The 16,541-nt window shown below is 37.9% G+C and overlaps 2 protein-coding genes across 6 annotated transcripts; both read right to left on the bottom strand.

Moving 5' to 3' along the window:
• Nucleotides 1-2,717: 2,717 nt before the first annotated feature.
• Nucleotides 2,718-5,537, bottom strand: LOC140802436 (protein XRI1-like). 5 transcript variants are annotated; one of them, XM_073157967.1, is made up of 9 exons: nt 5,372-5,537; nt 4,635-4,690; nt 4,439-4,561; nt 4,231-4,367; nt 4,062-4,140; nt 3,885-3,987; nt 3,748-3,812; nt 3,479-3,559; nt 2,718-3,321 (listed from the first exon to the last, which is right to left on the bottom strand). In XM_073157967.1, exons 1-9 carry the CDS (start codon nt 5,401-5,403, stop codon nt 3,041-3,043), a joined length of 957 nt encoding a protein of 318 aa, XP_073014068.1. In that variant the 5' UTR covers nt 5,404-5,537; the 3' UTR covers nt 2,718-3,040. The 5 variants fall into 5 exon arrangements, with proteins under 5 accessions (XP_073014068.1, XP_073014069.1, XP_073014071.1 ...); XM_073157968.1 differs by having other exon boundaries at nt 3,748-3,800; XM_073157970.1 differs by having other exon boundaries at nt 4,231-4,352.
• An 8,432-nt stretch (nt 5,538-13,969) lies between these two features.
• LOC140802354 (small ubiquitin-related modifier 2-like) lies at nt 13,970-16,227 on the bottom strand. The gene is made up of 3 exons (XM_073157858.1): nt 15,983-16,227; nt 14,464-14,613; nt 13,970-14,379 (listed from the first exon to the last, which is right to left on the bottom strand). The coding sequence occupies exons 1-3, from the start codon at nt 16,058-16,060 to the stop codon at nt 14,296-14,298; spliced, it is 312 nt and encodes a 103-aa protein (XP_073013959.1). The 5' UTR covers nt 16,061-16,227; the 3' UTR covers nt 13,970-14,295.
• Between the last annotated feature and the right edge of the window lie 314 nt (nt 16,228-16,541).

The following is a 16,541-nucleotide window of genomic DNA, read 5'->3' as shown; positions in this document are numbered from 1 at the left end:
GCATGTACACACAAAAATGCGTACAAAGGAGGAAGAGAGAGCCTCGTTAAGTAGAGTTTTTGTCTCCCAAAGATTCCAAATGGATGGTGGTAGTTGAAGTGAGAACAGAGAAGTCAGTCAACCTAGTGCTCAACTTGAATGTAAATTGAGTGGAAAGTCGGAGCCACGTCAGCCTTCATAGACCTTCGAGGAACGTACCTGTCAAAATCAGTCCTGCTAGTAGAGCTCTCTACTTTGCATGCGTCGGTGAACTCTAATTGTGTATAGTTGGATGCTGTGCAAATCATCCGAGAGGGTGGAGGGGCCAGCGGAACCTATTTCCAAAATACTCAAACAAATTCAATAGAATAGTAATAAATTTGGGTAAACAAATATTAACAAAGTTAATATCAATGCTAGACTTCTGTAATGAACGTCATTAACTCGTTCGAACGACTTTCTTAATTCGAGCCAATTTTCAATATTGGAATCATTAGATCATCGTCTAGAGATACATATTTACTCTCATAAACAAGTTTAATTCTATTTAACGTTGATTCCATTCAAAGGTGAACTAAGCTTTGCATGAGATTTTAATTAGGTTAAAATATAATTGATTTGTGGTTACGAGTGCTCGTACCTGTAAAAGTATAAATAGATACGAGTATCTTTTTTTTTAAGAAAAAAAGAAAACTTTATTTATCACCTACTTAATTACAAAAATCTCTGTTCAAATCGGAGCCCAAATTCTGAAGGTTTTACGTCTCACTAAGTATTAGTAATTTACTAAGTTTGCAAATCTATGTAAAAAAAAAAAGAATTTGAACATCATTAGTAATATATTTGAATATTCTTCATTGAGGACATTCATTAAGAGTTTACAAAGAATATTTGAATATTCTTTATGCTCTACGTATACCGAAAGTAATATATTGCGGGGTTTAGTAAATAAAGTTAATATAGATTGAGTCATGAATATCGACGATTTCAGTTTAAATCTAGTCTTTTTTTATCCGATTTGAAAATTTTCAACATAAAAAGTTTTATATTCCCTTTGCATTATGTTTTTTTTAAGTTTTATTTTATGCATATTTATTATTAATAATGTGTGATAGATCTCATCTTTTAGAGCATTTATCATGTTTTTTTTATTGGTATTATAGCATACCAAGGTTCATTTTTTTCAAATTGCTTATTTGAGACATCCTTACAACTTCTCCAACTACATTATATATCATTGACCAAATAAGATTAATTACATTTAAACCTCTGAGCTAATTCAACTATGTAATCTCTTTCACTATTTTTGATGGTGTTAATGAAAACATTAAATGATAATCTTATCTTTTTACTTTTCTCTCTCTCTCTTTTTTAAATAAAGATAAAATGATTAGTACAGCACCTAAATTTGAGAGTAATAATAATCAAACATTAACCCTTACAATCATATCAGAAGCTTCTTATGTGGCATTCATGAGCCAACTATTAAACTCTCTTTTTTAAATAAAATAATAAATCTTTGAGAGGGCAGCAGTAGATTTTGTGGCTACATACCTTGTCCAGCATCCATCAATCACCTCACCCCATCTCATCTCTTCATATACTACATTGTACACACACCCTTTTCTCCAAGTCCACCACCACCCCCACCCCCACCATTGCTCCCCAACCCTTATCTTAATAATAAAAATGGCGAGGGGATCGTCGGAAGAAGACTATAGCGAAGGAGAGGGGACCATCATGAGGTATTGAGAAATTTAGGAAACCTATTGAACAATGGGAACACGCGCGAGAGAACCATAGAAAAGAGACTGCAAGAAGAAGACTACAAGAAGAAGACCATAGGAAAGTGACCGCAGGAAGGAGACAAGGGATTTTTAGGGTTTCAGTTGGTTTTGGAGATGGGACCAAGGCAAGAAAACTTTGGAGAACTGCAAATATTAAATTTATTGGATCCGAGTTTATTTGGATTATATCCACCCGACAGAGATACACAATCGTTTATGAATATTAGAATTGTTTATGAATATTCTGGCATTTTCTAAATGCCGGTGAAAGAAGATAGTGGTACACTAATAGTTTTCTTAAACTTATAGAGTTAGGGCTAATATCCCTGCAAATTTTTTTCAATAGTCATAGAGTGAACTTCTACCAACCCAAAGATTCTATAACTTTTTTCTTAAAATGATGAGCTATATTTTTCTAGTCTGCATGGATAGCCTAGGTCATCTTAAAAATGTGGCGAAAGAATAAATTTTAAATCGCGGAGCTTCAAACCCTAGTCACCACTGTGAGAACCAAAGGTCTAACATATATATTCTTAATTACAAACATAAAAGCTAAGCTCGAGTGAGGCAAGCTCAGCCCGAGCTCAATTTGTTTATTTGCTAGACGCTCTCCCAAGCTATCTAGCTTTAAATACATGAGTAATCACTAGGACTGTCAATCTAGCTCATTGTTTGCGAATACTAGCTTTAATGAATGAGCCAAACACAAGCTAAAATTTGAGCTCGGAAATATAAATGAGCTTGAACATGAGCTAGGATTTTAGCTCGGTTCCTGTTCAGAGTTTGATAAAAAAAATTTCGTGAACAATAAAAGTATTATGAAAGATTAAACAACTATGAACTGAATTATGCTTCTATTTAGGTCGACGGCAGAGCATTAGCAGTAGAATTATAACAAACAATACACATGCCAAAACAGAGACTGGCTCTCTTCACAGGATACAAGAGAACTTGTGTTCTGCCATGATTTTCCCTGAAAAATAATCTGGCAATTTCTTTTCACAGGACCAATAATGAAAAATTGTGTATCCAGACAAATAAAGAACAAAAAAAAAAAAAATATCACAGGCTCAATCAAGCAAAATTTATAACCACTATACTCTAACCAATTGCAAGAATAAAACAGGATTCTGATCAAAGGATCCAAAACTATGGGGATCCCAAGAAGAATCTTAGATGAGAAGGCGATCGATTCTCATGTAAAATCGGAACAAATGTTGGATCTGCATGAACAAGTGAACAGATCCATGAGTTGTTAAGGAGTAACCTATCAATTAGCCTTTCGTTCTCAGTATCGTAATGCTTCCTTTTCCTCCTTCAGTCTGAACTTTAGTTTTGCCAACCACTGGCTTCCCAGAAAATGCTGAAGTTGGATATGAGTTCCAAGGGTCATCATCCCTCTTGTGCTTTGATCTTGAAGGTGGTGGAGCACGGATACGCTGATTTATATCCTTCAGAGTAACATTCCCTTGAACTCCACATGGTTTGATGAGGGTAAAAGGATAGGCAATAGAAGTAGTTAACTTCTTTGGTGCTTTAATGAAGGATTTCCTGCCTAATAAGCATCAAATTACCAATCAATTTTGCAAAGGGTAGAAGGAAAACCCTCCCTTTTTCGTAACAAAAAAATCATAAGTAGGACCAAACCTCGAATTTCAAATGAGATAGCTGTTGATCAAAATGAAAAAAAAAAACAGCATCGCTAAGCATACCTTTGAAAACTTTAAGAGTGGCAAGATTGGTGGCCTCTTTCACCACATCATTTTCAACCTCAGGTGACATGTCACAGAACTCTATGGAAAAAATAAATGAGAAGTTGGCAAATTTTTAATATTTTGTTATCTTGCAATGACCAAAAGTTCCATCTAGTATCAGAGAAGATGGGGAAAGTAGAAAATTTAGAAATGAACTACTCTAATTAATTGATACATAAAGAAAGTGCATATAATAAGTTTAGTCAGCGTAAGAACATTTTACTGACCTGAAATAGTGACTTGATCATTGGAGGATATATTACTGTTTCTGCTACATGACCTACCATGACATCTAAACTAAATAATTATGGATGATAAGCAAGAAAAATCAGTAAATGAAAATGGAGATTGTAGAGAAACAAACATCTCATTAGAGCTGCAATGTATCATTCCTTCACTAGAAGTACTTGCCAACCACCCATCTGATGACTGATTCGGCACATGATTAGTGAAGGTGTGCATATTATCTAACAAACAATGCTCCAATTAGAATATCACATAAGATATAATACCATTTGATAAATCATAGTCTGAGACCAACCTGCAAAGGGTGAGTTCCTTTCAATATTAGAATGAAAGCTTTCTTGCAGGTTTTTTCCAGTCAGTGAACCCTCTGTCACCTAAAATTCACAAGAATGACAAAAAAAATGCTACTTTTACACTAGATACAATTTAGAAATATATTCAACTGATTGATATCTGATCATTACCGTAGAAGTAACAGTAGTGGAAGTGGTCTGCTCATTTCCAATGCCTCTATCATTGGCATCAGAAGTAAACTGCAGCATGCGTCTCCTTTTCACCAGTGAAGATTCTTGACATTCCTCCAACTCTGGCTTGGTGAAATCTAGCTCAAGATTTTTTTCAGTAAGATTTCAAGAAAGAAACTCAAAAGGACTTGGGAAGGTGAACCATTACCTTGAATACCCAAACTTTCATAGCCAAAAACCCCAGAGTCCCTGAATGGAGTATGATCTCGCAGCATGTACAATAGACAATCATCATCTTGGTTCACGTCATCCCAAAGAGGACATTGGACATCTGGAGAACTATACTATTAGTATAAAGAGTAGCAAGGTGAAATGAGTTGATAAATACGACAGACGTATAATACCATGCTGTGGATCAGTTGGCACGCAGTAGTCTTCTCCTCGCCATTCCCACATATTACTACCAACCATTAGACAGAGAAAACTTATCAATCACTACTTCACATCTGAAATAAAAATACAAAAGAACAACATAGCAAAAGCCTAAAGAATAAATGCAGTAGACAATACGTTTTCAGCTAAAATTATCTGACCACACTGATAAATTTCACTTGTTATATTTCACTTATTATGCTTAAAATCATAACATGTAATCCTCAAGTTGTGTTGGTTTTCGTTGTGAAGATCAACGATAATCTTGAGGATATAAAGAACTCTCACAGACCAGCTATCAAACAGGAAGCCAGCTTAAGAGCAAAGCCAAAATTGAAGGAAAGGAATAGCAATTGTACAGATCAAGAAGGCATTTACCATAATAATAAGTATAAACATTAACTAAAGAAGTGTTTAAATGTCTCGATCAGAACTAAAACAAACAAGCAAATCCAACTAATTCCACGGAGGAACACTTGCGTGTCATCACTGATAAGCTTCATCCTATCTAAGCCAGTGTCAAGGATTCTTCGACAATCCAATTTTTCCTTCAACATTTTTACAAGTTTTTATTCTATTACTACTGCACAAGAATCAATAGCGCCGCATTAAGATTAACAAACAAAACAATCAAAAGATTTCCCCATTCTACTTCAGACCCAACACCAAAATGCAAGGAAAGAATGGGTGTGAAGAAATGCAAACTTACATATCATTGTTGTTGCTGCTAGGATATTCCATTAGATACCAAGAAGGCCAAACCAATCAAATCGATCGAAGATCTCTAAGAAGAAGGAAATAGTCGTTATGAAGGGAGGCTAGTGTAAAAGTTTCTCTCCTCTTCTATCTCTCTATCTCTGGACAATTATATACTAGTAGGGTATAAAGAAAGGAGGGCAAGTGGTCGAGTCTAAGATATAAGTGGGGCATATGACCGTTAGTTTTGGGATTTTGTGAAATCTATTTAAGATATTGCCTTCCAAATTTGTATATGAATCCACAAATCTACAACTCATGGATAAAGTATCTAATAACATCTAAAAATGGCTCTGTTAGCTTATCTGCGAATCTGCTTCTATTTTATCGAGTAGTTACTATAATGGTTAATACTCGATGTTAATCTTCCGTCAAGCCGCTAGGGTTTGTGTTGGGTTGACTAAATAAACTTACACAACATAAATATGGTTAACCTAATTCATACCCACTGCGATAGCATAGTAATTGAATCATATCAATCCACCACTCATTTGTTATAGTGATAAAACAAAATTTGAGATTCCAAGTTAGCCAGATTCCATAATGGATAAATTTGATCCGGTTATACAATTTGACTCTAAATAGATCTTTAACATTTAAAATACATGACCTAGTTATTCAATTTATATATTAAAAAATATTAACTTATTTGTCTAACTTATAATTAGACTATCATTCATTAAAAATATATCTATTTTTCATATAGACATCCTTATTTATTTTCTTTTATAATAATTTGACCCTTTAAATTATCTAATATATTCTTTCACCGGACAACATACTAAAAAAAACTTATAAAGGATACCTTCGATTTTCTCTCTTTTATTTTTGTAAATAAGAGTAAAAAAATTTCTTAAAATATCTAAAATTAATTACTTAATATTTGCACACAAAAAGAGGGGCTCTAAAAGGGATAAAAGTGTAATTAAAATATATATACGGAGAAATAAGGATATTCCTAGCCGAATAAAGGCATCCGGATAAACTTAGCAAAACTTGGATCCGATAATATCCGAGCCCTTAGCTGCCTCGCGAGACATCATACCGCCTCTCTCCCTCTCACTCGTGTATAGACGTGATCATCGGGTGGGCCGGGGCCGGGTTCGGGCCGGGCCGGGTTCGGGCTAGGTTTGGGCCAGACCGGGTTCGGGCCGGGCTAATCGGGCTTAAACATTTGTCCACGGCCCGACCCATCAATCACTCGGGTCGGGCCGGGTTCGGGCCGGGTTTAGGCCGGGCCAGGTTCGGGCTGGGCTAGAATAGTCTAGCCCGTTACCGCCCGTCGGCCCGTGAGATATCGGGTTGGCCGGGCCGGGCTGGGCTCTGTCTTATTTTTAGCGAACCCGACCCGTGAGATATTGGACAGGATCACAAGAGCCAGAGGACGCTGGCTTTGGCGGCGGCGCCGCAGCGGAAGGGGCGAGATCTCGCGGCCGAAAGGCGGGGTCAGCGGCAGAGCCGGGAAAGGTGGGTGCGGGAGTGGGTGTGGGCGAAGAGAGCGGAGGAGATCACTTGACGCCAGGAAGGGTGAACGGAAAGGAAACGGAAGAGGGAGGCAAGGGGGAGGTAGAGGAGGACGTGGTCGCAGACGACGTCGGCGAGGGGCTTGTTGATCGCCGCTATGATGTCGGCGATCCGACCGCGGAGCCGGTCGAGGGAAGCCCATCTGAGCCGCAGCCGGGAGGAGTTGCGCGCGTCCTCCTCGTTGGGATTCTCGACGTCGGGATGGCGCCGCTTGAGGCCGAGATCGAGGAGTTCTTCACTGCGGCTGAGCACGTCGAGCGACGGCGGTTCGCTGACGACGAGAATGGATCCGAGTGGACAAACACAAGGGTCCAAGGTATTGAGGTAGGTAAGCTACCGCTTTCGGCTGCGAGATCTCGCCGGACTCGCCCCCTCCGTAGCTTGGATGGTTGGACCTTGGGCAAATGGGCAAAATGCCAAAATGGCAAACGAAGATTGTCAGATTGGAGAGACAGAGAGAGTGAGAGATTGGAGAGACGAAGATTGGCCGAATGGACGGGCTTTCGAGCCGGGCCGGGCGGGCAAAGGGTTGGCCCGTACCGCCCGTTGGTAGTTCGGGCCCGGGCCGGGCCGAGCCGAAACAGGGCCCGGGCCGGGCTTAGCCCGGTCCAAACCGGGCCAAGTCGGGCGGGGCACGGGCGGGCTGGGCCCAATGATCAGGTCTACTCGTGTAGCTTCTCTTACCTTCCTCTCCTCCCCCTGGACCCTGGACCCTGGTCCCTGGTACCAAAATGCGAAGTCCCAAAGAAGGAAGAAGTCATCAGAGCAAAGAAAGAAGTACAAATTCTCATTCTTGGGATAGACTTATCGACCTAATCGATCGATCCGGAGTGTAGATCCGAGGAAGGACGTTCCAGGTCTCTTCTCGCCGGCTCTCGGAGATGAACGTGTTCAGGTTCGCCGGCGACAAGACGCATCTCCATGAGCGTCCTCGTCCTTCTCCTTAAGATCCGCACCATTAAATCCTGCGCCATACGCTCACCTCTTCTCTTCTTGAATTCGACTCGGAATGCGTCTCCTTTGCTGAGGATTTGCTGAGATTTGTGGACGAAAATCGGTTCCTTGGAGAAAAATTGGACTTGCAGAAAAAAAAATTATTGTTTTCTCTTCCTCGGTATTTGTGATTTTTTGCAGAATGTGTTTACCTTCTCTATTTTTTTTCTTGATTTTGATCACGAGAACTCTTTCTGCTGAATTTGGATAGTTTAATAGTTTAATTGGTAGAAGAAACTTGGGCATCAAAATGGAGTGGTTTAATTTAGTTGACTTTGTCCTATATCTTAATTGATGAATGTACGATAGGATCAAACGCTAAAGTGTATTGAAAATATTTAAAACCTGAAGGTTCTAAATTGAGTAGATTTAAGGCTAATTATAGAATATGAAACAGTGATTAAGATGAAGAACGGATTATTGTTTAGAGATAACAAGTACCTAAGGAGCATTTTCGTCACCTTGGTCTATTAGAAGGATGACAAAATTGGGAAATTTCCCTAATATGTTGTGGCATTGTCATATACCCCTCAAGCTAAAACGAGAATTTAGTTTGGCTGGCAATGCTTTAAAAATAGGAATATCGAGAAACTTATTATGCAAGTGTTATTATGATGAGGATATTGATGGCCGGCAATGCTCTGTTGCAACGGTTACTTGTCGTGGCCTTTGCCAATGTCTGAGTTTCTATCTTATTTCCAATGTAGGGAATCGTGAGGAGGAAACCAACATAGTGGATGTGATACGATTTGGACTTCACCGATGTCGTCTCGAGCATGGATTCATTTTAAGAGTGTCTTTGTTTCTTGTTTTAATGTTTAATTTTCAAGAAAATAAGTTTTCTGTAAGTCGCATTCGAACGTGGGTGGAGTGAGTTCGAACGCGGTTGTAAACGCAGTTGTGAATAGGTTGTAAGAGTGTGCATTGTGCGTTCGAACGCCCCGTTCAAACGCACTGTGAACGCCTGCATCGTGTTCGCAAATTCAGAGAAGTGGGAAACAGGCACGTTCGATTGCGTGTTCGAACGCCTGCATCGCGTTCGCAAATCCAGAGAAAAGCGAACTCAGTGCGTTTGAACACGGTCGGGCGTGTTTGAATGCGGTCGGCGAAATTGTATTGTTTAGGGTTAATTTTGAGTTGTTTGGTTAGCCTCTAAAAGGGATGTGGATGGCAACCAAAAGATTATTATTGAAGAATTAAGTTTTGCCTTGCCTCCTTCGTCTTCTTCACTCTCGTTCTCTCAATCCCCGGCAACGCCGCTTCTAACCTCCCTCGACCGGCAAATCACCCTAGACCCTTAGAGGCAACCCTCTCCTTCTCCTTCTTCCAATGTATCCAACACTTGCCCTAACTCTTCCATCAACCATAATATTTCCATCACCACTTTTCACTGGTGCCACCCCACAAACGTCGATCCACCTCCAACCACAATCATCCTAGGATCTCGTGCCTCCATCCACGGATCCTAAATAGACCACCCTGATGTTCGTCCACTAATCGGATGATATCTCGAGATCCCTACATCCGATTTGTCTGAAACTTGATTTGTTGGAAAGTTCTTTTATGGGGCTACAACTTATACAAATTTCACGTCGATCCGACAGCATCTTTCAGGATCTTATTTCAAAGTTCCGTGTCAGATCCAATCCAGATCAGAGAATTGGAAGAGATCGAACCTTAACCTAAAGGGGAGATCGTATCAGGATGTCATAGATTTACTGAATGTGTTAAGAATGGTGCTTTTGGATGCTAATGCCATTGAGTTACTGAACAAAAATTATTTGAATTTTTCAATCTTTCTTTGGAGTAGCTCTTTGTTACTTGTGAAGTCCCCAACATGTCCCTTAGATATAAATAGTAACAGCAAGGTTAAGTGTGTTGCTAGATTCCATCTTGAATTTTCATTTATCTTGTGATCTTTGTGCCTGCAAGGCTGTGTAACTCATTCGTCAGTCTCATATTTCTCATCCACATTCCCTTATGATGGCTTCTTGCCTAAATCTTAAAGTCTCTTAGTTGGCGCTGTGATTACATTCTTCTGGTCACCTTCTTGTTAGGGGAATAAGGCAAAGACCTCAAAGTCCAATTAGCCAATGAAATTATCTAGTATGAATGTTGGAATGTTGTGATCTTCACCTATTATTGAAATTTGTATTAAAACTAGAACTCCTACCCTACAATTAGTGGTCCAATAAATTTAAGAATCCATTACACTACATTAGTATGATCCTCTGTCTAAACCTGAGTCATAACCTTCCGAAACAACCCTTAAAATTTTGCAAATCTTAGTCTTTAAGAAAATTTTGGACACTTCTACCTGGTTGTGATTGGATGCCTCCTTCATTTCGACTGATACCAACCATGAGTAAATGATTTACAAGGATTGTTCTGTGATTGTGGCTTTTTTTTCATAATTAATTACCATCTCAGATAATTCACTTTTTTTGGACATAAACTTTTTTTAGTAAGGAACTTACTACACCTTGAGGAATTTGATTTATGAATTACTGGTCTAGTTGACAGATCCCTTCAGCTTCTTTTTCTCCCCATATCGTGAAAAATTCTTCTATAGTATTTGTCATGTAGTTACAGACAGTGAGAATAGCCAGAGCATATTCAATCCAATTAAAGTATATTTTGTTCCCAAAGGGGCAGGCTAAACGAATAATTCTAATGTTCATCAAGGTCATTCTCCCATTTGGAATTTTGTTATGTAATTGAATCTATGGTTGATATTTATTCATACCAGGTCAGTGAATCTGCCTTCAAAATATTACTTGCCTGTAATGAGTGTCTGTATTGCTTAATCTCAAAATAGCTATTGTGATATTACCATCTGCATTGCTGTTCTTCAATTCTTAATGTTTTGCAGCTTTTAGCATTTTTGTTGGTCTCTATCTGGTTGTGCTGGCTGGATTCCCAAGATTCCAGAAGTGAAAAGCTTGCAGATAATATCATTAATTTCATCCAAGTTTCTCTTTCAGGCATTTCATTGAAGACCCAAGACTATATCCACTTGTTTTTGCAACACGATATTTGGACATTTTCACTGATTTCGTTTCGCCATATAATACAATCATGAAGCTGATTTCTTGGGGAGCTCATTCTCAATAGTATGGTATATGAGAAATCACAAGGTTGTCCGGAGATCTTACGACAAGGACCAAGACACCTTTCGCATCATTTCCTTATATTGCCATGTCTACTCTTTGCCATATTCATAAACGAAAAGTTCACTTTTAAAGAGGTAAGTCCACTAATCTACTTGTGCAGCTAATCTAGAACATTTTGAGATGAGAAGAATAATCTTATGATATTATACAGACCTTAGGTACAGCAACTGTATTTATTCTTACTATGACTTTTTATTCAATCTGCACTTCTGATATTGAAGTTCTGCAGTTCTTCTCTTTTTCCTCTTTTTGTCATTGAAGAGTTACTCTGCTTGTTGGTTTTCTAGATTGTCTTGGTGAATTTTTATTTTTTATTGTTTTTACAGGTTATGTGGACATTCTATATTTACTTACAAGCTGTTGCAATTCTTCCTCAACTAGGAATGTAGATAATTTGACTGGGCAATATGTTTTTCTTTTGGGGTAAATTACCATCCGTGGACAACTTCAGATAATTTTGCATGCAACATAGTAACTTGTCATACATTAAATTTTGTACTTTATGCATGCACAACTAATAGAAGTTTTACATAATTCTGTTTCATAGGTGAGAAGAAAAACTTTTCTAGCTGGCCTATCATGTGTAACTGCATGATTTCAGCGAAATGGCCAAGATAATATTTTCAGTTAGCAAAAAATGTCATTTGTTTTTGAAGGGGGATTACTTAGAGTACTTATAAGGCTTTCCATCATGCTCAACTGTGTTTTGAATCTTTTGATTGCTTGCCGAAAAACCCATCTTTCTGGTGGATCGCCCGACATGTTCCGCAGTTGCTTCAGCAGCATACCGAGAAAGACGAGACCGCCCTTCCTACTGATGGGATATGGTTGCATATAGCTTGTCCTCCAGACCCCATTTGGTGGAGTCTTGTGCACTATGATGGCCTTTTCAATGCTTTATCTCATGTCAATTGCTTAAATCATAGATCATAGTTTGTTTATGATACTCAATTTTCTAATAATAGATGAGCTACAAGTTCTTAAATGTATGTTCCAAGAAAATCTGTGTGCCAACCTACATATATTGCAGAAAATGATCATTTCCTTTGTGTAACTTTAGATAACCTAGTTTCAGCAGCATTGTTTACTTAGTATGCACTGTCTACAATATAGTAGTCACAAGTCACAGATACCATGTTAGAGGAAATGAGGAATTCACCAATTTACACTTACCAACATCCTACTCTTCTTTTTTCTCCTTTTTATAGTTTGGTTGTACCTATCAGCCTTCTAGTATGACTATGTGCATTCATGTTCATGAAATTGGATTACAGAAATCAGTTTTCACTCTTTTGACATTCAAGTTTGTCTTGATGCAGTGGGTACAGAGCCTTATATATCTTCAATTGGATATATTGCTACTTCACTGAACCCCACTATGTTCATTGGATAAGTACGAAACCTCTACGTTCCTTCAAGTTTAATCTATTTATTTTCTTCTCCATATGCTGACTGTGTTTTCTTTTCGCAGCTTGGATATCTGGAGTAGTGCAGACTCTACTTTATGCAGATTTCTTCTATTATTACTCTTCAACAGGTAACTCTCTGAAGCTCTCCAAAAATATTCTTTTGTCATTAGCAATCATATTCCTATAAATTGACCTTAAACTTTTATACAATTTGTCGCAGGAAGAATAATGTGAAGCTTCAGTTACCAGCTTGAATTAACCCCTTCTTTTGAGCTCAATTGTACCATTGATCAGGAAGAGCATACTGAGTCTTGAGGGTAAGCCCCTGTAAACTTTATGGACGCTAAATTAGCTATAAAAAGACGAGTATTTTTAAAGGTTAATTCTAGATGAATCTTTATTTAGTGTTACAGAGTTTCCTGCTATGAAGAATTAGAACAGCTGAGAGAGTTTATCTGCCCTCTTGCTTTAGCATGCTTTCTGGTTAGCTCCAAATTTCTGGCTAAATTAGAGAGAGAAAATGGTTAGCATATTGTTAGTCGGCTATTAGTGAGCCAAGGGCTCTATTAGCAACCCTAAACACAGACGATTAGTGCCTCAAGGTAAGGGATCTGATCATTTTGATACAATATGTACCCCCTTCAAAGTTCCTTATTTACACCCTTCTAATTTCACATTGAGAGTTTTTGCATGCAACTTTCAAATACTTTTTGGCATCTTAAGCTGAAATCTTAAATAGTTTGACAAACAAAAGGACATGAATATCCTTAATTGAAAAGAATACATGTAGGGATGTTAAAATAATCGAACGGGCTCGCTAAGGCTTGATTAAGCTTGAATCTAAAGTGAACCGATCCAAATTCAACTCCGTAGAGCATGCTCAGATTAATTTTGAGTCAATCTTGATCATCAATCTTAGTTTGATAAGGCTCGAAAATAATAAAAATATATTTAATATTATATAGCATATAATGAATATTACTGATATGAATATTTAGATCAAGATCGTAATATCACTATATTAATTCTTACAACAGGGTCACCCTTATTTATTCAATTCAGCTCAAAAAAATAAAATGTTTAGGTTTAGGTTTGAATTAGCTTGAATTAAAATGCTTAATCAGACCTTGGCTCGAAGATCTACTCAATTACACCCCTAAATATATGCAAACAATAATAAAGATATTTTTGTCTTTGTAAATTTAATTAATGAAATTTGAGGGGGCACCCATACAAAAAAGAGGAGAAAAAAAAAAAGAATTTTGGATGGCATCCATACAAAACCAAAGGTAAGTATCAATCTTTGAGGGGGTATCCACGCAAAAAGGGCTTTTGGTCTAAAAATAAGTTACAGTGGCTCCAGTCCGCAAAAGGTTCAGTAGAGTCTTCTAATCTCCCATCATATGATTAATAAGCAAGGGTATGTATAAAAGGAAAGAAAGGACATTGTAGTGAAAGAAGAAAATAATGAGAATATTCTTCTTCATGAACAAGCAAGAGTATGTATTCTTACAAACATTGATTTTTGGCACCAAGGCCAGGGAGTAACACCAAAAGCTTAAACAAAAGGAACAGCTCGATTACTGTGAATCACAGATGATATGATATACTGTCAACAACCCAAATATATTCCTGCTTCCAATAATGCACACAAACAAGCCAATAAACAGATTAAAACCAGGCATTCACACTCAAAATCATAGAGCAAGATCATCTCTATCAATTCGATTATTCACTTATTGCTTTACAAGGAAAGAAGCTATCGCAATCCTGCCCAGTTACAAACTACCTTGGGCATTTTTTAGATATCCTCCTGTTTGGTGCAGCATTGCATCAATTTCATCCCCATCCTCCATTTCAAGCTGCGAGATGCAAAAAATAAACCGAGAATTAATGTTTCATCAACGATTAAATGAAGTACTTTACTTGAAATTTCGATGATTTACTTCATCTGGGGTCTGCTCTCCACGCAGCCTGCGGCCATCAAACAGGAAAGCGATGGAATTAAAATCCACCGACTGCCGGTCACAGTATGCATTCATAAGCTTCCGCAGCTGGGTGCTGCGTTTGATCCTGAAAAATACCTCGTTTCCATCCTGCATAAAAGAGAAATTATCATGGTAGAAAATAGAAACCAATGTAACAGGTTAAAGCTTTTGTTCTCACAGTAAGATTCCTCATCTTCTAAAAAATATTAGGAACATTCAGGAACTGAATGCAGTATCTTACGAATCCTGTCCATTTACTCATAGTAGATTAAGATATTGGAAGAGGCTCATATGGCATCGCTCTTCCTTTATTGATTTAAAATATACAAGGTCGAGAAAAGCCCGTCAATCTTATTGTCCTGCATCTTGACAGACTTTTGAAGAGAGAATGTACTATTCCAAGCTTGTTACTCACCAAAGAATCCCTAATTTATAAAATTCCGTTCCTGGATGCTGTACTTGATCCATAGATACTGCCCAATCGAAAACTGAGAGAAATCCTAGAGACTTCTTATTTTATCATACACCTAACAAAAGAAACTCAACCCAGTCAACACATCATATACTAGTTTACACCTTGAGATTCAAAATCCCAAAAATATTTTCCCTATCAACTACTTGCTTTTACAATATCTTGATGAAAAAAGGGTGTTCCAGTGCATGAGGCTCAATAATGAGGCCTCTTAAATGCAAGAGGCAAGCCTTACAATCACATGAAATGATGCCAAGATTTTAATGGTCTATAGATGATAGATGGTCAGCTGGAGGATTGCATAGTTTGTTGGTGCTAGGCAGGCGTAGAACTAAGGTGGTCATAAAGGAAGAATTCAAACTTTCAAAGTATTATCTCCAATACCAAATGTTAAGAAAAGATTCACAAGAAGCCATTGTTGATGCTCCTAGCATAATTTTCCATTGTTGCGAATTCTTCAAAAAAATATATATATTGGTAACACGAAGAAGGAACGAGAGGATTCCAAGAATGGATATGAAATGGAAAATGTCAAGAAGGAAAGAAGTGCAATCACAATCTCATGTTCCAATAAAATAGTCGATTATTCTCTGGCCAATGTAGAATAAGGCATTGGAAACAATACCAATCATATGCAATATTAATCCCATCAAAAGAAGATGATCTAATATCTCGCTTTCCCCTATCATAGTCCTAGAATTATATAAGATTCTATTTTAAAGCAATCAAATTTTAATCACCTAGTAAACACAACACACAACCACTACAATTCGTTTCTTAGGACATCATCATCTTCCCAACATCACAAACGCACAATTCCACCATTTTCTCGCTACATTTCCTCGCAACAACTTCGTGGCAGGGAAGAAAGACACCAATTTATCGATCACTTCTAATAACAAAAAAAGCACAAAGATCACAGCTTTACCGACGAAATGAAGCCAAAAAGAAAACGCAGCGAGATCAAGCAAACCAGATTTAGAAAGAAGGAGATGGAAGAGATACCTGACCCTTGACCTTGAGATTGATGTGGGCCGATTGGTCGGCCGGCTTCTTGTCCTCCTCGTGCGTCGCGGTCGACATTCTCGATCGGAATCGAGACCGCTTCTACTCTCAACACAATCCTAGGGCTTTTCTATGGTTTGGCGAAGATCACAGCAAACCAAAAACCTTGACGAGATAGAGAGGAAGAGACCGCATTGTCTTCTCCGATTATATCTCGTCCATTTGAAAGAGGAGTTTCGAAATTGATTTTGATAGAGATTTGAAGTCCGCCAACTGTAGTAGAAGTCAACGACCAAAGATTTTCCAGCTTTTGGCTTAATAATTGCAGATCGATACCTGCCTTGTTGATTTATTACTAAAAAGTAAAAACTATATTCCAAGATGACCTATCTGCAAAAGTTGGGAAAAATTAGGGTCTTTTGCATATATTCCTCTCTAAATTTTATAATTATATATATACCCTTCAGCATATTAAGAGACAATAAAACATCCTTGATTAGAAGGAATGTATTTAAATAACAATAAGGATATTTTTGTCTTTTTATAATTAGCTTAATAA

Source organism: Typha latifolia, chromosome 15, assembly GCF_019914945.1.
Source record: "Typha latifolia isolate L0001 chromosome 15, TyphaL0001v2, whole genome shotgun sequence".
In the NCBI taxonomy this organism is placed as follows: Eukaryota; Viridiplantae; Streptophyta; class Magnoliopsida; order Poales; family Typhaceae; genus Typha; species Typha latifolia.
The sequence above is the reverse complement of the archived record's forward strand: the minus strand, read 5'-3'. Positions and strand labels throughout refer to the sequence as shown.

Bases quoted from the DNA above. Each gene is read 5' to 3' on its own strand.
- LOC140802354 (XM_073157858.1), bottom strand. From the start codon at position 16,060: ATGTCGACCGCGACGCACGAGGAGGACAAGAAGCCGGCCGACCAATCG. The intron at 14,614-15,982 runs GTATCTCTTCCA...TCTTTTATGCAG, and splicing joins ATCTCAAGGTCAAGGGTCAG to GATGGAAACGAGGTATTTTT. The intron at 14,380-14,463 runs GTAAATCATCGA...TGCATCTCGCAG, and splicing joins GAGAGCAGACCCCAGATGAA to CTTGAAATGGAGGATGGGGA.
- LOC140802436 (XM_073157967.1), bottom strand. From the start codon at position 5,403: ATGGAATATCCTAGCAGCAACAACAATGATAT. The intron at 4,141-4,230 runs GTAATGATCAGA...TGTGAATTTTAG, and splicing joins CCACTACTGTTACTTCTACG to GTGACAGAGGGTTCACTGAC. The intron at 3,988-4,061 runs GTTGGTCTCAGA...ATTGTTTGTTAG, and splicing joins AAGGAACTCACCCTTTGCAG to ATAATATGCACACCTTCACT.